The 22,291-nt window shown below is 33.7% G+C and overlaps 2 protein-coding genes across 2 annotated transcripts; one reads left to right on the forward strand and one right to left on the reverse strand.

The window, feature by feature from the left end:
• The first annotated feature begins 5 nt into the window (after positions 1 to 5).
• LOC130638259 (programmed cell death protein 7-like) lies at positions 6 to 8,812 on the forward strand. Its single transcript, XM_057446991.1, has 8 exons — positions 6 to 874; positions 1,854 to 1,994; positions 3,946 to 4,035; positions 4,489 to 4,620; positions 5,283 to 5,421; positions 6,449 to 6,634; positions 7,814 to 7,907; positions 8,449 to 8,812. Exons 1-8 carry the CDS (start codon positions 269 to 271, stop codon positions 8,588 to 8,590), a joined length of 1,530 nt encoding a protein of 509 aa, XP_057302974.1. The 5' UTR covers positions 6 to 268; the 3' UTR covers positions 8,591 to 8,812.
• A 531-nt stretch (positions 8,813 to 9,343) lies between these two features.
• Positions 9,344 to 17,095, reverse strand: LOC130638275 (uncharacterized). The gene is made up of 9 exons (XM_057446992.1): positions 16,963 to 17,095; positions 16,249 to 16,410; positions 15,683 to 15,797; positions 14,677 to 14,843; positions 14,212 to 14,336; positions 13,672 to 13,801; positions 11,972 to 12,068; positions 11,403 to 11,632; positions 9,344 to 9,830 (listed from the first exon to the last, which is right to left on the reverse strand). The coding sequence occupies exons 1-9, from the start codon at positions 17,047 to 17,049 to the stop codon at positions 9,690 to 9,692; spliced, it is 1,254 nt and encodes a 417-aa protein (XP_057302975.1). The 5' UTR covers positions 17,050 to 17,095; the 3' UTR covers positions 9,344 to 9,689.
• Positions 17,096 to 22,291: the final 5,196 nt, after the last annotated feature.

The following is a 22,291-nucleotide window of genomic DNA, read 5'->3' on the forward strand; positions in this document are numbered from 1 at the left end:
AAATCTTATGAAAACTCAGTTATTATTTTGCTTGTCGGTTGTGTTCCATTTAAGTTTCTCTTTGGATTTTTAAGGAAGCCCTGGCTTTTTGTAGGACTACTGTTATCTCTCTCCTTTAACTTTCATAGGACACTTTGAAGGTTATAGGAAGTATTTAAATTAGCTGCAGAATTGTTTACATACTTTGATATAGTTTTCATTGTATACCATTGTATAGCAAACTATATGTTTAGTTCATTTTATTTTTTAGCTGTATTATAGTATCAAAATGAGTAGAAGGTTTTCGCAGCCGCCATATTATCCTACTGAAGGAAATAATCCTAATCAGCCACAATATCAGCCTCGACAGAATGTTCCACAGTTTGGTGAGCATCAACAAAATACACATCAAAACTTTCAACAAGCTTCCCCAAGACTTGAATTTAATCTTCTACCAGGAAAACCAAACTTTCCACAATCACCCAATATCGCACCTTCGAGATTCTCACCAATCCAGCAGGGTGCTTTCCCAAATTCACCCATGTTCCTGCCTAATTTGAATTTCCCGCCAGGAATGAATTTTCAACCGAATATCTCACCTAATATGTTGCCACCCAGTAATATACCAGTACCAGATTTCACACGCCCTCCACCGAATTTCTTTCCACGGTTTCCCCCAGTCCCAAACAATATCAGTCCACCTGTTTTTCTAAATAACCCAGGATTTCCACAGCAACCATTTAATATGAAGCCTGTTACTCAAAACATTGTTGCACCCGTAGAAAGGGATGAAAGGGAAGAACATAGAGAGTTAATGAAAGGCCTTGTAAGCAAGTGGATTCAAGACAAACGTATTTTGTTTAAACCGAAGGATAAGTCGTCTTCGCTGTTGAAGGTAATTTTTAGTTTGTGGAAAGTGTAATAATAAAGTGATTGATAAAGATGTTTTTTTATAAGCACAACGTTTATTAGCATACCCAGCCTCTGTTTTCTCAAAAAGACATTCACGAGCCTGTGGAGTTTCTCTTAAGCATATCTAGCTAATGTAACTACTTTTCATCAAAAATTTCATGTTTTACCTATATGTCATATTTTTTTTTATTACACTAAAGTGAGTTAAGCAATCTGTGATTTGCGTACTTACTCTCCTTTCATGAGTTGAAATTGAGGCTTTAAAGGAGGCCATGCTATTAATAACAGGTTTATGATATACTTTTTCACATTTTTACGTTTTCATATTTACTATTATACACAAGCTGTTTACACCATTTCGGAAATTCTGTGCATATTATGATTGAAACATAAAACATTTAATAATGGTATCATATGCCAGATTTTTTAGTTTTTATAATCTTTTAGTCTTATTTGCGTTCATTAGTCAAAAGCAATTTGCAGAAAATTAAGTTATTTTTCTTTAAAATGTAATTTATTTATAAAGGCAGAAAAATCTCAAGGGTTAATTGTCTCACTGCTTGTATTCGAATGTAATTGGACTCACTAACGTTAATGTTGAAAATATTTAAAACATTTGTTTTAAAATTTGGCAAAAAGTCCAACAAAGTTAATAAAAAATTCAGGACTGTTAACATGCAATTTAAAATATACCATAAAAAGTACTTTAAGTTGATTAACTTTGCAAAGATTAGTTTTTGCGGATTTCGCAAATTTATATGCAAATTTGCAAAAATTCGCAGAAAGGTTATTTTGCGAAATTACGGAAAATGACTTATACGCCAAAATATTTCTTCGCGAAATTTTTGGGCGTTTTCCTTTTTTTATCTAATGCTTTTCTCATAATATTCCGACTGATTCGCGAAAATTAAATCTGTAATTAACTTTAGGGACCTTGCTAAAAATTTATGCTTTTTTTATAGATCGGTGAATATCAAAAAACAATGCGAAGATACGTGCAAACTATTGAAAAATTACGAGGTTTAAACGATCAACTTGCTGAACATATGGAAGCAGATGAACAAAGATGGAAATCACTGATGGAGAATGTTGCTACGACCAGGGTACGTGAATTTTTAATTCAAAACAATGTCTGTAATGGTATGTGTTTGCCAAATGGTGTGTCAAAACTGATGGAATAACAATTCTAATATCTAGCGCTTTTACTGTCAAATAATTTGCTCATTTACAAGTCACTTTTTGTCAAATTCAGGCAGGATCTTGACCATATATAATTAATTGTGAAATTAATTTCTGCGAATGTTAATATGGATTCAATTAAGTTATGGAAACTCGAATTTTACACAACGGAATAAATAATTTCTGCAATTTTCACTTTGCTTTGTCAAACTCTTTTTTTGAATTTAGTTTTTTTGAATCGCAAGGCTTTTTTCCCTCAGACTTCTGACTAGGAAAAAACAGGACATTTATTGCTCTCTTTGAGTCCTGCCATGGCAATTTTACACACAAGATATTGTAACCAACAGGTATCAAATAAAAATGGTTAAAGAATTTATTATTAATGATAAAGTTTTCAGGTGCACACTATGTTGTTACTCTTGCTAGTGAGAAATGATGAGATAAACTGTCATTAGCGTGTCGGGAAAGTTAGGAGTTGTGTATCTGGTGAAAAATATCACCATTATTACATAAAGAGACCTTTAGATTTTAATGAGACTAATTTATTTATTTTAGTTAGTTGTGCTTTAACCCTATTCGGTCCGGGGGGGGGGGGGCGGATTCCGCCCCCCCTGACGGTTTTTTTTTAATAACTCCTGATTGCTTTGTTATATGGCTATGACACTTACTGAGTTTTAACATTTATCTATTAGACACCTGCATGCTAATTTTTTAGGTCCCATACCTTTCAGAGGCTTTGATATTGGCCATTACTCGAAACTACCCCTAAAAATCTCTATGAAATCCTTATAATGGGGAAAATATAATAACTCCTGTTAGGATTATCCTTAGAACTTGAAACTTGCAACACAGCTTTATTTCATCAAGAAGAATCATTTTGAATAATTTGAACACGTGACTAATCCGATTTCCCGATTTTGTCGGATTTCACCCGAAAATCGGAAAAAAACGGATTTTTGGGCAATTTTTGGCAAATTTTTATCCGATCCATGTAAAAACCGGAAGATATGTTAAATAACTTTTATTTAGCTTTCAGAAACTTCAAACAGAATGTAAAAATTCGTTCTAGAACGAAAGTAATTATATTTTAAGCAGATAGTGGCATTTTTGACAATTTTCAAGCTTCTGATGACGTCACAGAAAATGTGCTGACGCAAGCAAAAGTTTTTTGGCGCCATTTTGTTCCTTTTATGACGTACTATAAGTGTGCCAAGTTAGATTCAATTTGAACAATCCTATGAAAAGTTATTGAGGGGGGGCGGAATCCGCCCCCCCCCCCCCCCCCCCCCGGTCATAGTATGTTCGAAAAACCCCGGACCGAATAGGGTTAATAAAATTTTGGAATTAATCATGGCTTACATTTTTCAAAATTTTGAGATTTGACAGTTTGAGATTTTTTAGTACTGACCGTCTGAGTCTCTTCTTTCTAGCTGACAATTAAATACATCCTTGGTTCACCGACAAGTACGGAAAGGATTTGGTTTTAGTTGTATCCTTTCAACAAAGAAACATTTGAATTTTTTTTATGTGACAAATCTTTAGTCTCTTATGAAAAATTTTCTTATGAAAAGTCTCTTGAGTACACTTGTTTAAAAACTGTCAATTTAGTAACTGCAGGTCAGCCCTAACTTTAAAAATGCCCATTTCTTGTTTTCATCAAACCTCCCCAAAGTGCCTCCATTATGTTTCATTTTTTTTTAAAAAAAATACCTTGCTTAAAAATAGCTCCAAATCTTGCTTTTTCTGTTTCGTTACGGCCCTAGAATATCTTTGTAAACCTCAACCAAAAAAGTTAAATGTCTCAATACAATGAGGCCACATTGAGGTCATAATATCATAGATCTCATTTTATATTATTTTTACTTTCTTTGTCAGAATGATGTGTTGAAAATGCAGACGACATTGTTCAACGATGAACAAATGAAGTACATCTCCACACTTGTCAACCTGAGAAAGAAAAAAAGGGTATTGTTTTTTATTGTCTGTGTATTTGTGATTCAAATGATTTGTGTGTTTTATTGTTGTCATGATTTGTTTAAAGGTAATTTCTATTGTTTTTCGCCGTCATCTTCGCGAGAAATGGCAAGAGGCAACATCCTGATAAAAAATAATTCTGCGAAAAAATAATTCACTACCCGCGTAATGTTTTTGATCTATCGAACTACTGTATGTACTATTAGTTCTTTCAACAATTATTCTTGTGGTATGTAATTCGCGAAAATTAACATCCGCGAAAAACTTGTTGCATTACGCATCTGCGCTATTTCGCGCTAATGAAGAGAAAATCCCCTCGCGAAAATTAATATCGTTAATGCACAGAGTCGCGTTTATTCTGTGCCACACAATGTACAAATATATACATACAATACAAAAAAAAAATTAAAATGAAATAAAAATCCTTTATAAACCTTTTTTTAGGTTCGTATCAAACGGAGAAAAGAGAAGAGTAAAGCTGACTACATCGCTTCACTTAGTAATCGTATCAAATTGAACGAACAGATTGACGAGTGGCAACATAAAGAACGCACTAAAATCATGATGGAAAGAATGGTAAGACCTATATTTGAGGTGGCTTCACTTTCTAAGCAAAACCATAAAAAAGTATTCAATCGCAAAATGTTTGCAAGCAGCCACTATGTTGTCAGATAGGTTTACGGTTTAAAAAACGCGACATTTTCTCGTTTTTCGCTACGTGTGACAAAAGGTAATAAATATTACAGGAGTTAATGTTTGAAGACAGTTTAAATTTCTTATTAATATTTATCATGAAATAGACATTTGAAATAGAGGTGGACTTTGTGACGAAGTTCTATGCTTTCCCTTCTCACAGTTCGTGTTAAAAAAGGTAAAAATTCGCATTTTTTAAAAAGCCTGATATTTTGCGTCATTTAATTCCGCGATTTGGTGAAAAAGACGTGAAAACAGTAAATCTGTTCCGATAATGGAGTGTTTTATACAGATTTTTTTTAATACTCTGCTATTCAGGGATTTAATTTTGCGGATATGCTTATTGCTAAATATTCGTAATATGAAATGTATATATAAAAAGAATCAAAACGTAGTTTGGATGTTTCGTAAATTCGATTTTATGGATGACAAAAAAAGAATTATTTGATGAATTAAATTTCCCGCCTTTTTGCAAATTTGGCTTGTATATCATCGTGTACCACCACCGCAGTGCCTTTTTTCGAATCCTCTGCTTTTTCTTACAGGAGGAGACATTAAAAAACGAAGCAGGAGAGTCTTTAGTTGAAGTAAAACGCAAACAAACCGAAGCAAACGAATTTATTGATGTCGTAAAGAATTTACAGAAACTCCGAGATATACGGAAAGAAACCGCCATATACAAAGGTATGTTGACACTTGCATGCGCCCGCCACTGTGGGGCGGTTACGGTGTGTGTCTAGCGTTACCATGTTTAGATTTTTCGTAGCTACTAGTAGTAGCCTTAAGTCGAGAAATCCGCAGAAAGTTGACGGTAAATTCGTGAGATAAGATCACAATAGAAGTTTTCAGAATTTTTTTTATCATAATGCAGACTTCCTTACCTAGCGTTTAATAGAGTCATAATAAATAAATAAAATAGAACCAGCTAATGTTTATGTAGGATTAATTTATATCCGTTAAACACTTAACCAGTATGTAACCCTAAAAGACCTAACTTTAAGGTTTTTTTTTTTTTTTTGAAAACCGTTTAAAATATTTTTTTCTCTTTTCGTTTTACATAGCACTTGTAGTAAGTGATGTAGATTTCATTTTTAGTTGTCTCTATTTTTAATCTTCTACAGTAAACCCGCCCTCCCACCCCTGAAAACGATATAAATGAAGAAAAAGGTGTCAAATTCGTTATTTCTCCCCGAATACTAGGACTCTTACTTAGCAAAAATAAAGTTATTTCCCTTAATCTACATTCTTGTGAGAATTCATATTCCCAATTGTTAGCAATCCATTTTCTTAGCAGCATAATAATCTTCAATTTTTTTTTCAAGAGGTCGATGCTAATTAAGTATAAAACACGTAGTTGTTTACCTTAAGAAATTTCGCGAAGACTAATTTTTACAAATGAGTATTTTGTGAATCTTTCGCGTAAATATAAATTTTGTGAAAAAATTTTGCGAATATTAAACTTGTAAACAGTTACTCTCGTTGATATTGATACGTCTTTGCTCGGACTGAAAGTTTTTAATTTTTGACGAGATAAAGAGTTCTAGAAATACACTTGGTTCCGAATCATTCCTCTAGTTAAAGATTCACTTATTTGATCGCTGAGTTGGTTGGTTTTGCGAAAAAAGTTTCTGGAAATATACGCCGCATTAGTTCCCAGTCCTCTTATTTTATTTTTTCATTTTTTGTACTTTCATCTTTTTATATTTTACAGGTATTTTAGTCACTGAAAAAGATGACGAAGAGTTTAATTCAAAAATTGCTGAGGTCATCAAACTGTTATCCGATCAAAAACAAACATACGAAGCAGAGGAAAAAGCTTTGCGAGTGTTACGTGAAGAAGAAGCGGAGCAGTTGAAACGAGTGGAAGATGAGAAGCGAAAGAAACAAAAACAAAATCGTACGTGATTTTTTTTTTCTTCTTCTTTTTAGAAAGTTGTTACAGGGAAATCAGAAATTCCTTCTGCTAAGTCCTATGAATTTCGCGAATATTTGATATTTCTGCGAATATTAATTAAGATCTGCAAAGTTTTTATTTGCAGGAATAAGCTTCGCAATATTAAGTGAAAGTTGTGTAATCACAAAAGTGAATCATGAAAACCTTGGTAAATGTGTAGTGGTTGCGCATTCGGCTTGTAATCATATGGTTTCAGGTTCGAGTCTCCAAATGTAGTGTTGTCAACCCATCTTGTGCCATCTACTCACAATTAAACAGCTTTTGTGGTAAGCAAGCAAGTTGGAGCAATGCTATACGTATCTCTTGCGGTAATGTAACATTACGGTCGGAGGGAAGAAAAAGCCAGCCACTATGGAATCCCCAAGGACATCAAAATTTCACTTTACTTACTTTACTTGTTGTTTTCTGATTTATGTGGATTTTGGAAAATTGTCGTTATCCTTATGAACATCGAGTTTTTGTCACATCTTTTAAATCATGTAAAATCACACGATGCCAATAGTTGAAGAACGTTTTTAATTGGTTTCGTTCAAAAGATAACATACTTACATAAATAATTTTTTAGAAGGACCATATCTGACAGGACAATGCCGTTTCACAACAGGATATTTCTGCAGTCTACACCGAAAAAACGCTTCTATATTTTGTTAAAAAGTCTAATGTTTACTTTTTTCCCTTTTTATTTAAGATTTGCATTCACACGAGAATAAATACGCGCGAAGTAGCTTGGGAAAATCTTTACGGATAAAGTGGATCTCTCTTTAAAGAAAATCTATTTCCTAGCCCTCTTCTGTCATCGGTTTTTCAATAACTTTTCCGGTTTTACACGGTTCCGGTTTTAATGGAGCATGTGCACAAAAAAGCGACGCAAAAGATATTGCACAAAATATGTTATGGTAAAGAATGTGCAGAGCAACTAGTGTGCAACATTTACGAAATATATTGAAAACCAAACTTTATGAATTTCTCAACTCACCAAAATTTGAAATCATCAAATTTCCAATAACACTGTCGCCAAGCCAAACAAAATCTTCTCCAAAAAAAAACAACGTGTATCGTAACAGTAAAATAAATGTAATTCACAAACCTACTTTATATGTACTTGAACCTAATTTCTCGTAGGTCAACAACATTTAAATCTTGTGGATCCACTCGCATCATATCGTATGTACTGGTTGCAAGGAGAGGATAGCATCGCTGCTCTTATACATATAAGGTATGTTGCCTTCTTCATATCGACATGCTCGTTGTTGTCTTTATAACGTGTTTTGTGTTGTGGAGATCAACCAATATGGCGGCTTAGCTGCAGTCAGATTGCTTTTGCTGAAACCTTCAATAGTTAAAAAATCCTACATCGAACGGTTACGGAAAAGAATGAGTAAGCACCAACTAGATTCCCTCTTCGCCTGGGTATAGATGGGGTGGGGTAACTTCAATTTGTTCTATTCAAAAATAGAAAAACAGTAACGTTTTAGTAGACTTGAGAAAGATTCTGCCATATTTTTTAAATTCCTTATAGTGAATACAATATACAATTTATTCTTTTTTCAGTAGATATATTTTTGTGATTGGTAGTTTAGTGGCTAGATAACTGGCAATGCGTTCACAAGATCGCGAGGTTTTAACCAAACAAAGGCGTTTTCAGCAGTGTTTTTAGTCAAAGTTGAAAAAGCCACTTTTACACACAGTGTGAGAACAATTCTGTGAGTGTCGTTAACGTAAGAGATACTTTCAGTTTTAAATCATTTTTATTGTAGAAGGCTATGGGATATGTATTTATGCCAGCCTGGTGTAGGAGGTTCGCGGCTGCCAAAGGGTTGGGTGACACCAAGTTCATCGTGTGATCAAGAATGGAAGAAATATCAAATAAAGAAGGTGGGGGAAACGCCAAAGTCGTGATAGCTAACCATGCAATCAAGACGGTAACAGAAGCAAGAGGTGTGAAATATGATGAAGTTTCTACGTCGTGTACGTCAGGGTTTAAAAATGATCTTATGAAGTCGATGTATTGCAAGGATTGGGCTGGCAAAAACCCTACGCAAATTTGAACACAAATAGATTATTTTCTCACTGTAAAGTCATTTTTAGAAAAAGAGAAAAAAAAGTCCTGCGTTACTTGCACTATACAATTATTTTTTGCGTTCTACAATCCTGGTCAAGATATGTTGAAGAAAAGATAGCTAAAGTTCTCGTCACAAGTGGTTACATAGGTTGTGTCTACATTAGAGTAGCGCATTTTGAACAACTTGTCAATGTTCCCTTGTCAGTATTCACAGCAGATTGTATCAGCGGGACCTTTTATGTCGAATTTCAAGACCAACTTATTCCCCGACGTGGATTATTTCATTGTGGCGGAGCGCAACGACACTCCACCAGGTATGATGTGCAAGAGTAGCAACATTCATACCTGCTTGATTTTGTTCACGGTTTGTCTAATTTTCGCATAACGAAGTAATTTCTTAGGAGAGTTGATCGTAAATTGACTACAACTATAAATTGGGCAAAAAACAAATGCTCTATGACCATAAAACTTGGCATAATAATTAAAATGGTGGAAGTGATTTGCCATGTAAACACAACAGCGCTTTCACTATTTTAAGAGCAAGTATAATTAGGTCAGAAAAAATAAAACTTTATTTATAAAAATTCGTGTTAGAGGGGCAAATAAAATATATTTAGTAGCAGAAGTAAAACTTTTCACATCTTCCAGACAAAGAAGTTATCGAAGTAGATATGTAGATAATTTCCACTAATTAGGAAACGTAAAAAACCTAACAAAAAATAGAAAAGTCATAACAAAAAACGTAAATGTATAAAACATGAACAGGAAGGAGTTACAAGTCGCAAAGAAAAACCGTAAACGGAGAAGAAGATGCATGTGTTGGAGCGATCATCGATGATGTACTGCATATAGAATAACCAGTAGCCAAATCACCATGATAAAGAGCAATAACCATTTTACTCTCCTACGCAGGTGCAGAAAGTGATGGTGGAAACATTAGGCTGATAAATCATTATTCGGAAATGTCACCTCGTCACCAAAGGAGAAAAAATAACGTTTAGCAATAACAGCTGCTGCGTAGTAATAATTCCCCATTTCTGGACGCTTCAACCAAAATTCGTAACAACATTGTATCACCTAAGAGAGAAAAGTCGCAATAACTGTAACAAGTGAGTGATAACGTCTAAATATACGAGAATATCGCAATTTTTAGTCAAACGTTAATATTTGCGCAACTAAAAGTCATGAAAACATCTAAATATACGTGAATATCGCAAAAATGAAAATAAAAGGTAATGTTTGCGCAACTAAAAGTCGTGATAAAGTCAAAATATACGCGAATATTACAAATTTTTTCGAAAGGTAATTTTCACGCAACTAAAAGTCATGAAAACTCGTAAAACTTATCAACGTGTAAACAATAATCTAATAATTTAATCCTCCAGTATAGTTTCATTTCAGTAGCAATCCTAATTTTCGCGAATTTAGCGAATTTTATCCATATTTGTTACACTTTGTCATCACGAAATTACAATAAATGGCCTAATTGCCGAAATTATTTTGTGCGGACTTTATAACACAAACCCTTATAACTCGAAACTCTCCTTAACTCGGATGTTTTTTTTTTTGGTCTCTTTGGGTATTTCCTCTCTATAGCTTGAACGTCGCAACATGTATCTAGAACTTTATATAACACAAGCAGCTTATGTGCATTGGTTTGCCTCTGTAAACGTAAATGGAGTCCTAACTGATTCGAATGTTTTATATCACATGTGTTAGGATGCTGGGACAAAACGTAAAGCAGAAAACAAGTTTCGGAGTTCTTTTCTTCTCAAAAATAAATCATTGAGATAACATATTTTTTTATTTTTTCAGTCTGTTCTTGGCCTACAAGGTCGAGATTTTATCCTGCATAAAGAAAGATTTCGTTCCATATAAGGGAGAAAAATCGCGCTTAATTAACCATTTATACAAAATTTATACAAGAACTTGGAAAAACTCCGAACTCTCTGTTACCCGAACCTCTGTATAACCCGAATAATTTCCGATTCCCTGTGGCTGTTCAAGTTATAGAGACTCCACTGTAGTTCTGTTTAAACAAATAAAAACTGTTCATATATTTTACTAGAAGAGAATATAATTTTTTCCTGACAGCCTAAAATGGCTCATTCACGTAAAAGAAATCTTTGACAAAAACATGACGAATGGCAAAACTTAATCTTCGCAAAAATTATTTTACATCTTAAAGTGCTTATCCTCATATTTCGTAGCGAAATTCAAACATTCGTTCATTTAAAAACTCTCCCTACTCATGTTCGAAACATGGACGATGTACCATATGCGCACCCTTCGTCCCTAGGGATTTACTGTCTTCACCTGTTATTATGAAAAGGCAAAATCCCTGCGGACGAGGTGGCCTTATCCGTACTAATATTGATGCGTATTGTTTTATGCGCATAATTCCCTGCAAAGAAAATAGGAAAAAATAGTAAAGTTCTTGGTTTTCGATAAAATTAGATTTGTTTTTTTGATCGTTTTTTATGTAAACTGTGGAATTATGGTGTTTATAGATGTTTTTGTCACAAGTTTTGAAAAAATGGAGGAAAAAAGAATAAATTATGACACTTAAATTAAATCTTGGTAATATCTACTGTTAACAATTTCTTTTTGCGAGAACGTTGGTTATTCTCACGGCAAACGAAAACTTACCTTCAACGCGTGCATTTCATAATTTGTTTCATCTTCCAGCAACTCCTTCATGAACGCGTCCCATTTTGCTTGATTAACTTCACCTTCAAAGAATTCTTCAGGTGAGCGAGACAATGCTGGAGCTTGTTGGGTCATATAGACTGCGAGAAGACCTGCAACCAATGCACGGAGGCCACGCAAAGCAGTCTTGTAATCGAAAAGATGACAGATCTGTCTGTATGACCAAGAACCTGTATAAACACGAGTAAATCGAGTACAAAAAACCTCGTTCACAGGATATTTTGCCTCTTTGATTAAGTTGATAGCGGTGAAAAGATTATAAGCTATACCGTAGTGTCGGCTCAGGGGCGAAAAGACAGTATGGTCGAATTATTCATTAACATTCGACTTTTTATATCGCATTAAGCAAAACTAATTTTTCAGTATTATATGTTATGTCATTTCAATTTTCAAGTTCGTAAAGTTTCTTTTTCTGAAAGATCACATGATATCACGGTAGATATTAAATAATGTATCAGATGACGTCGTTACAGCGAGCATATCAAACCCTCACCCAGGACTAAACATACCTGTTATTCCATGAAGCAGAAAGAAATCATTTTTTGTCTCAGCTTTGACATACACAACAACAGCGTTGTCACCGAACCAATCAACAACACGGAACAACTAAATATAAGTAATTATATACTTGACAATCTAGTCCCTAGGGCATCTTATATTTTATCAATAGACACCATTGCAAAAGTAAACGCGGGGGCAAACCAGTCCAACATTTCATCCAACATTTTTTCCCATGTTGGATGCAATGTTGGATGAAAAAATGCATGTTGGATGAAGTAAAATTTTAGGTTTGTGGGACTGCTTTTAAAAACATTCGAACGATAAAGAGTTCATTCATTCCTGAAAAACAAAATTTGGAGCCAAAACATGTCGAAAACATAGTCCTCTCAGCCCCAGTCATAGTCCTCGTAATAATCCCACTTCGTACAATGCGTAAAAATAGAAGTAAGTAATCTTACATTAGTAGGTAGCTTGTGCATAAATCTACGGGTATGCCCGTGTTTTGTATATTCCATTTCGTGTGTCCGTAGCACAGCTTTAAAATAGCGCAGGATAGACAATGTATTAGGTCAGTGTCGCCCATGAAGTCACCGCCCAGAAATCGAACACAACGTGCGTTTTTATGCCTCCAAAATTGGAATACAGACCACGGGTTTTTCTCGTGACATTATTATTTCAATAACAAACTGTTTGTTCGTTTTTGTAAACCTGTTAATCTTAGTTCTTACTGTTTATAAAAAACCCAGTACTCGTTCACATTTTTCGCAAAATCACAAAAAACTTTTTATGAAAATCTCGTGAGCGAGTTACATAAGTAGATTAGCATAAAAGTGCAGGCGAACACGTGTATTTTTCAACGGACATTATTATACCTGCAGTATGTCGTAAAAACAGATTAAGAGATTTTTTTGCAAACATACATGTTTTATAAAAGATAAGTGAAATACGTGCGTGAAATTTTTGGGAAAATTGTTTCATTTTTATCATGAAAATAATAATATACAGCACACAAATTCAAATTTAGTGTAGACAAATTATTGTAACTGCCGCAAACTAACTTGCTGCATAGGGGACTCGGGATATGCGTACGATTAGAACTCGCATAATTTTTTCGTATAATGTAATTTCGTTAGGCAATTTCCCTATGCGCAGAATGTGTCTCTGAAAACAATAGGAAACATGACAGGTTAACTGTGAGCAATAGCCCAGCGCTACCATAGCCCCAACGTCCGTAACTGACAACTGGTGGCCGCTTTTTGGGCGATAATTTTTAACTTTAGTAATTTGTACGAAGTTGAATAACAACGAACTTTTCTTCCATAATTTTTTTTGCGTTTTATTTGTGCCGTCTTGAATATCAAACAAGCGAAAATTTATCCTGGGAAGAGGTTGGATAACAGCTAAAAAGCATTGTGCACGCAGACAGATATTTCAGAAACATTTGTTTCATCTTGATGTCATTTTCCTAACTTTTAAAACTCTGTCCAAGATAAGCTAATGCAATACATGAAGTAAGAGCCCGGGGCGCGTATTAATTTTTTAAGGCTTTAAGCTGAGACGGGAAGTGCTCTTACTTATAGGGAGAGACAGCCAATTTAAGAAAGTTCTTATTTAAGTAAAAATCAGGAGTACGAAAAAAAAGATGTTGGGAGGCTTATTCAATTTATCTTGTTGACAATGGTGCTTGGTATGGTATCTCTTTTCTTACCTGATCCAGATCTTCTTTTTCAGGGTCGAACCATTCTGGAAATTGAATATCATCTGCCATGTCAAGGAAGTATTCTCCATGGTACTTGGGTGCAGGCCACCCATAAACACCAGCCATATGGGTGTCAACTCTATAAGAAATAAAGTCGATTGTTGATTTTTAAAGAATACCAAAACAACGATCAACAAAAACAGCAACACCAATAGAAAAACTGCAATTTATTACAATTTTTGCAATGACTAAGCATAGACTTTGATTTCATATAGCTAGCTCATTCTCCTTGCATAGTTCAACCCTCAGCCTAACACAACATGACTGTTTCCACACAAGCACATACAGGGTGTGTGTTTATGCCGGAAAATCGATGCCTACAGCTAAAACCTTGATAAATAGTTATCTTTTAACTTCCATGCCTTTTGATTTTTGAATTCATCGCATGCATTTTATAAACTAAGAAACTTTTTTCACCTGTTGCGTCATTGCGTGATTAAAAAACACCGGGTGGTATAAAAAGACTGGGTGGTAGAAAAATGACCTTACCGAAACTCTTTATCTTTCTCTTCTTCTTCTTTCAGCTCCTTCACCAGCTCCTTGTTGTCATGAAGTTTTTGAAAAATGTCTAAAATATTCGTCTTTCCACGGCCAAAGTTACTCAAATCTTTTCTCTACAAAGTGAATATTTTATATAGAATAAAAATTTGTTTCCAGATCACAAATGTTACATGACATTTTGCATAAAGATGCTATGGAAGTTTTGATTGTTCTCCTTATAAACAGTTTTTATCAACTTAGTTCCCAATACCAGTAGTCTCTTTTCAATTTTTGCTGATTTGGTGGAAACGAGATTGCATTTTATATCAGTTGGTACTGATATATATATATTTTATATCAAAATGTGTACCCAAAAATATTTGCACTAATGTCACCCAGGGCGCAATAATTACTATATTAGCAGAAAGATTAAACAAATTTATAAAAAAACACGTAGTTATTGCAAAGACTTACTTTGTGGTGGTCCGGTTGATCGGACAACATGGGAGAATACTGTTGGTCCATGAATATCAATCCTTCCAGCATTGTTTCAGGGCTGTTTCCAAGGTAACCGTACGCAATTGAAATAATACCATGAAATGCGCTGTACAACGGTCCATCAATGATAGCTGGTGCGACGTCTATAAAATAAGTTATAGTACATTTTTCACAATATCACTTTTTCTTATTAGCCTAGCCTTTCAACTTAAACTTTTAACTGAAATACATATTCAGTGAGCATTTTTAAAAACATGTAAAAACTATGAAATCAACATCTCATTGTTTGTTGTCATTTCTGAAATCATTGAGTGTGTGTATAGACAATTGCCTTCACCCTCGCCCCGGTTTTTATGAGCCTAGACTCCTTTTTCTGACAGCAAGAGAAAGTTGGACTTCTTTGAACGTTAGAAATGGAACCAGCCAATTGTCGAAAACAATAGTTTTCTTTTTTTTTTGAGATGAGCCTGAAGGGTGGTTATCAACGAGAGTCCTGCGAAGAGGGTCCTAGTGTATTTAAAGCTCCCATTTAAGCTACGAAAGTCGTGCGGTCACAGGGATCGCCTTTCTAAAAAACAGCCTAAAATAGGAATTCTCATGCTGAATGTTAGGCAAAAAGAATATATCCACACTTTTATATATTTTCTCAATAAAAGCGAACGCTCTACCACTAGTCACTACCAGTCGCTAACAGTCGCTACCAGTCGCTACCAGTCGCTACCAGTCGCTACCAGTCGCTACCAATCGTTGCACAATAACAAAGATAATCATATATTTTCTATTTCTGTTTACCTGACATGAAAATTCTAAACCGCCTTTATCTTACAACATAAATTGTACTTATACTTACGTCACCTTAAAATCAGCAGCTATTCATGCGCCCTGACGCCCTCCTGTCAATTCAATTTTCGCCCAGAATAAGCCCCTTTTTCGTAGAATATTATTCTTTAACATTTTTATTTTTTTCCAAAATACTACCTACCCTTAATCATTTTGATAACATCGCCGTTGTATTTGTTTTTTAACAAATCTTCATATTTTTCTTTCATGGCGTAAAATCCATTGTTCTTGCCTCGATAATCGATTAGTTTGACAGACTAAATATAAAAACAGCCTTGGTAATTCGTTTTTTTCCTCGATAATATATACCCGTTAAAATTTTTGCTATGTCATGTTTTAACAAAAAATCTTTTTATTGACATGCCATGGTGGTCAATATCGATCCAAGGTATTGTACGAAAATTCTCATCTGAATCCAAAAGGTTAAACGGAATGTTTGCTCGTCAACATCTATTTTTTTTAGATTTGTGAACCAAGGTTATCTGTTCTTGTAAAAGATCTCCTCATGCTCATCGTTTTTCTATGAGAGTTAATTATTGGGCTATTATGAGAAGAGGCGTTTATCAACCTCAACCCAAAGTGGATGTATTTTCAGAGGATTCGCGGTGTACCAAATATGTGTACTTGCATATTGAACATTAACTTTCCTATCAAAAATTTAGTATTTCAAAATAAAAGGGGAATGCATAATGAACAAGGCGTATGTACCTTCACATAATCTATTAACGCTCGTTCAGTAAATGGTTTATCAGCCTTCAATTCTGGTATGTGTTTGTTGAGCTCATTAATGTAGCTGCGTGTCCGTTCTTCAGAAAAGCCAAGATATGCCAATGCGCATATACCATGCGGCTTGTGGTTATGTCTAATCTCCTAAGTAAAAAACAACAGCATTTAAAATTTGAAAATAAAATGGTTTCTCAAAAAGAAACTTTTCACACAGGCTCTGTAAAATATGGGACCTAAAAATTTGATGGATTAATATAAAGTTCAAATTGAATTTTAAAAAAATGCTGACTTACCAGTTGTATATTTTACAAACTGGTTATTACATTATACAGACCAGCACATTTGTTATTTACGCGCCATTTTTATGAAAAATTCGTATTTATATAGACCAGGAGGCCCATCTTAATTTTTCCACCCGGAAATCGAAATAGTTAAGGTTGAAAAAATTACGCTGGGTCTCAAACGATTTTTCTGCGGTCAAAATACTGATTATAATTTGTAGTTCGCTATGAGATGGATTTAAATTTTCTGGATTTGCTCTGACATTTCTTTGCGTCTAAGCTTTCGTTTAAGAGAAACTGAATTTGATTTCCTCAAAGAAAGCTTAGTTAACTAGGCTATATTAATATTCAACATATTAATAGCTTCTTGCGGTTACTCCTTTAACAAGATAACAACGAAATAAAAAAAACCAACCTTGTAATATGACTCATGAGTGAAACTGTTTTGCTTTAATAAACCTGAAAGCCACTCCGGATTTTTGCGAACTAACATACTCATCATAAAAACAGTCTTAATATATATACTATATAAAATAAATAGGGGAAACATTAATGGGTTTGGGATATAATAATTTAAATATAGATAACAGAAACAGTAAATGGATTGGGAAAGTTAAAAAGAGTTTCATGTTGTTCGTTCAATTATTATTGTAGTACTTAAAAATTTTAAACAACGTGAGATAAGCTTGCGCTTAACACGATCTGTAGTACTTTTTCTGGCTTTTCCAAACGGTTCAATTTTTATAATATATAATATATACTTAACTTATTTTCTTACCCAAAACATAAAGGTACATGGTTTAAAGTTTGTAATCATTTGTAATCGTCTAATTTAATTGCGATAAGACGTTTCCTTACCTATTAAATGTAGGTTTATAACTAATAAGAAAATTACCCTAAAAAAACAGCTAGCCATACGAAATTTTACAATTTTCCAGAATTCAAGACATTGATAGTCCATTATAAGATTACTTCTATAGAAAATAAATTCTATACTTTCTAATACTTTTAAAGTATGTCTTTTATGAGTTTTCAAGATTACGTTTCATAAAAATATAATTTCAATATTTTCACTCAGTCTTTCTGAATAGACTCTTTATGTAAGAAAATATAAAAATTAAAAGGTTTATTGAGCAGTCTTTTTATTTAGCTTAGTTTACATGTGTTGCCCAATAGGATTCTGATGTTATATTAATCTAAGGCTATGTTTACATTTTTTAAGAATGTACGACTGCGTTCATGGTTAAAAGTTTATTTAAACAAAAACATTTTACTGAGTTCATTCATCCATGGGAGTTCTGCCTGAATGATTGTCGCCCACCATGCACTACCCCCAAGTAAATACCTGTGTTAATACCCAGTGCTTTTTTTAATTAAATTTGGTAGTATAGACGCGACTTTAGCTATTTATTTTTTATGTACAAAGTTTCCATACCCACGTACTTGTTGTTTGTTTTGATTGTTGTAAAATAAACAAAAATAAGTAAACAAAATAATAGACATACTTTAAAGCGTGTTTCAACTTAATGGTTTGGTCGCGCGACTGAGCGAATCATTCGCGCGGTGCTTTTGTAATAATCGCTGCAGTTGTCTGTTCGAGCGTGAAAGTGGTACTTACCCATGCATATGCACAAAACATAGACAAGGGAAAAATCTATGATTGGCGAATTTCCGTTGTTTTCCACGAAATAAGGTCTAGTTTATCATTCTTGTTACGAAGGCGCTTTAGACGAAACCTTGGTAGGCATTTGCATGCAAAACAAAAGAAAAGTAAAAAGGGTTTATAAATTGACTTTTAATAAAAACAGGGAAGCATTTTCCTGTCAATTTTGTGATTGTGCGTAACATAACTTCTGATGGTCAAAGCACAATAACCTTAATTTTTGGTACTAACTAATGACAAAAAAAGGGGCTAAAATTAATTTTTTAAATAACACTTTGTGTGGCTACTTCTATCAGATAAAAACATATTCGTCAGAGTATTTTTTTATTTTCTTTGCAGAAATGTTGTCAAAGCTTGACAAAAGTCCATATAACTAGCTATATATATTGTTGCTGATAATTTATAACTGATAATTAGCCTGCAAGAGAATAGTTAGCCGTTGCAGGATAATTATACTGTATGTATAGTGTAATTAGCCGAATAAAATTGAATAAAACTTGAATTACGTTTTCTTGATTTTAAAATTAACGTAATTTCTCTCTGTAATTCGAATTTTCACTCTCTGAAGCTGAAGGTTCGAATTGCAGAGACTTTCTATAACTCGAATCTCTCTGTAATCCGAACAAAAAAATTTTCCCGTGGCAATTCGAATTAGGAAGAGTCAACTGTATATATTTTGATCAATTGTTTCTTGTTTTGGTTTTCATTGAAGCAGTAGCTTCACTATGTGGAACTATATAGCTAGATGACTATGGGAAGATCAATAACGAGGAAAAGTGTAAAAATTTAAACAATATCTCTACCGTTTGATTAGTCGTATATGAGCGGCTTATTATAAACTGTACTTACGGTATAATTATTCTGCATTTGCTAAATATCATGTTACAGGCTATTTATCAGTTCTCCTTGAGTGCCTAACGTTTTTTAAAAAAAATTCCTTAACTCACCTAGAGTGTTCACAAAATATTATTCTAAGATTTGTTATTATAGATTATTTGATATATATTTACAAATCTCTAACTCCCTACAAAACGTGCTGTAATTTTTACAATTTAAAATTTATACTACTTTCAAGAAAATAGCATACACATTTGTTACTGTTTGACAGGAAATCACAATTTCCTTCAAAAATATGTTATTGCCCTCTTTCGAATGTCTCGCGAAAGGGCCATCAATTTATCAAATCCAAAAAAATTAATTGTGTGTTTACCCTTTTTTGTTGCAAATTTTGCATTCAATCTCTCAAATTTGAGATTTTAAAAGTTGATATGTTTCAATGTTTGCATTTATGAAACAAAACATTGACCAACTACAATCAAGGACAAAAAATGTGGCCAAATCATCAAAAATAGTGGAAATATTAACTGCTGTAGTCACCTTCCCCCACTATCAATGTTTTGTTTGTATCATGCACTGAATTTGTTTAAAACATTGATACAGGGGGGGGGGATGGTTTCTACATAATTAGCTTGTATTTTTGTTGTTTGGCCACACATTCACGTCCCTGATTGTAGTTTTTGAAAATTGCAACTAATTAGACTAATAAAACAAAAACAAAAACAAAAAAGCATAATAAACCATTAATCATCAAGTTTGTCGAATAAATTAATTTCGACAAAATGATTCGTGTATCATCCACAGGTTTTGAAATTGACAAATTGAATTCGTCAAAATGGATCACTAAGCAACCTGGTGTTAATTCAGTTTAATGATAAAACTATATTCCTGTTGCTCAGTTTTGAAACATATTCTTTCGTGTTTAGATCAGCTGTTATAAAAACATCCACCATTAGCATTTTCAAAAAAACCTTCAACAAGAGAGTAAATTTTAAAACCTTAAAAACTGAAACATTTAAATGCCTATATGTATTTCTTGATGAACTAATGCAAAATGGAACGACCTAGAGATAGCAACGGATTGATAGCACAGTCGGTAGAGGAATCACCTGGCAAGCGAGTGGTTGTGGGTTAAAGTGCCATTTGATCCATCGTCTTTGCACCACTTGGAAAGACATGGTACAGGGTTACTTATAACTATTAAACTACTTTGCTCATTGAAATTGAACTTGTTCAGAAGTTATTATATTCCAATCGTCAAGTTTATGCATAACAGGATTTGTATCCTGGAATTCCCAGTAGTTGTGTTTTTGATTAATCCGAAGTTGAGTTCTTTAATAATAGAGTGTTTCGTCATAAGTAATTTCTTCCTTTTTTTCTTCGCCCTTTGGAACATTTTATATTTGACGATAAGAAATTTCATAAATTTGTAATTTTCATCAAACCAAGCCCATAAAGACATCTTTAAATCACTACGTTTTGTTAGCATTACAAATGATACTCGGGCTTATTAATGCCAAATAGCCCTTGATACCATGATATTACTGTACTAATTGAGATATGGGATACTTGATTATTTGTTTGCCCTTCTCGAATGTTCCAGGGTAATGACGAAAATCTCCAAGCCGCAGGGCTTCTTATTAGTTCCTTTACTTTTTTAGGATTTGATTGTTATAATTAGAATTTTATATATTTGTATAATTTTTTCGAATTTTGTATACAAATGATCCTTCGAGAATTCTGTTTGTTTTTCTTCATATAAATATTTAGCAATTATAAACACCTGATTTCAGAAACAGCAACTTTGCCTATTAATGATTTTTTTTCTTTCTACGCTTTTCTTACACGAGCCATTTATGCAAGTTGACAACTAGATATTGACCAATAAAAAATACTATAAAGGCTTTCTGTTATTACATGGCTGTAATTATCACAAAAGCGACGGTACAAATGTGATCAGAGATACTTATGACGACAACGCTGTCTGAAAGTATGCCTTCGTTACCTTGCGTAACGGAATCTATTGTTTTTGTTGTAAATTACAATGAATACGCGATTTACGGTAAAAGTGACAAAATTGCCAACTTCAATTTACAAGTTCAGGCGCCAATTTTTAAACAATCTTAACTACTGGAAGGCGTTTAAAGGGCGTTCATTTTCAGGGCGTAGAATAACCACGACCCCAACCCCCTAATTGTGCTTAGTGAAAATAAAAAATCCTAAATTTATAAGAATGCGTTCTACAAAATATTTTCATATAAGAAAAGCGTGCTTAACGGTACCAAACATGGACCATCATTTAGCAACCAATTGCAACTCAAATTTTGGGTATCTAGTTATTTCTCAACCAAGGGTTGAAATTTGTTGCCACCCTACCAAAGGTAATTTTTTTATACCCGTTGGCGAATGCAATATGTAAATCGTCTTTGTTGCAACGGGTTGATATTGGAATTCAACCTTAATAGACAATTAACGTTAATAAAAGCAGTGTAATTCCAACCTTAATAGACAGTTTAACTGTTAATGAAAGCAGTGTAATTCCAACCTTGATAAACAATTAACTGTTAACGGAAGTAGTGTAATTCCAACCTTAATAGACAAATAACTGTTAATAAAAAAGCAGTGTAATTCCTATGAGAAAATTTTGAACGTCAAAATATTGTGTTTTAAAACAATTAAGCAGGATAAAAAAATATGAGAGATGCGAACGCACGCATGAAAATATTTTTTTCATCCGAAGTATTTTTGGGATGTTTTTAAGGTTTGTGAACTTGTTTATGTTTGTTGTTGTTGTTTTTTGATCACGCAAAGCACACGTTTCAATTTTTTTTTCGGTTTTTATTGTTTGCTTGTTATTATTCTGAGATTAAAAACACTTCACACACAGTATTTCCATTAATAATCGCCTAACTTCTAATAAGCGCCCTCTGTGATAAACGCCCTGTCTAATACTCGCCCTCTGTGATAACGCGCCATCTAATAATCGGCCTCTGTGACAAACGCTCCATTTAATAAGCGCCCTTAAAATGACTTACTTTCCAGCTTGTTTACACGCTTTTTTATATAAGAATGTTTTTTGTTTTTGTTTTTACATGAATATTCTTAACTTTTTACCAAAAATTATCCTGAAATATTCTTAGCATTTTCTTCACACTGTTAAGATTGAAAGATTTCAGAATGCAAACAGGTGGAAAAATCACCTACAAAGTGCCAAGTGTGGACAAGAAGAAAATAGTTTAAAAAA

Source organism: Hydractinia symbiolongicarpus, chromosome 1 (genome assembly GCF_029227915.1).
Source record: "Hydractinia symbiolongicarpus strain clone_291-10 chromosome 1, HSymV2.1, whole genome shotgun sequence".
NCBI classification, from domain to species: Eukaryota; Metazoa; Cnidaria; class Hydrozoa; order Anthoathecata; family Hydractiniidae; genus Hydractinia; species Hydractinia symbiolongicarpus.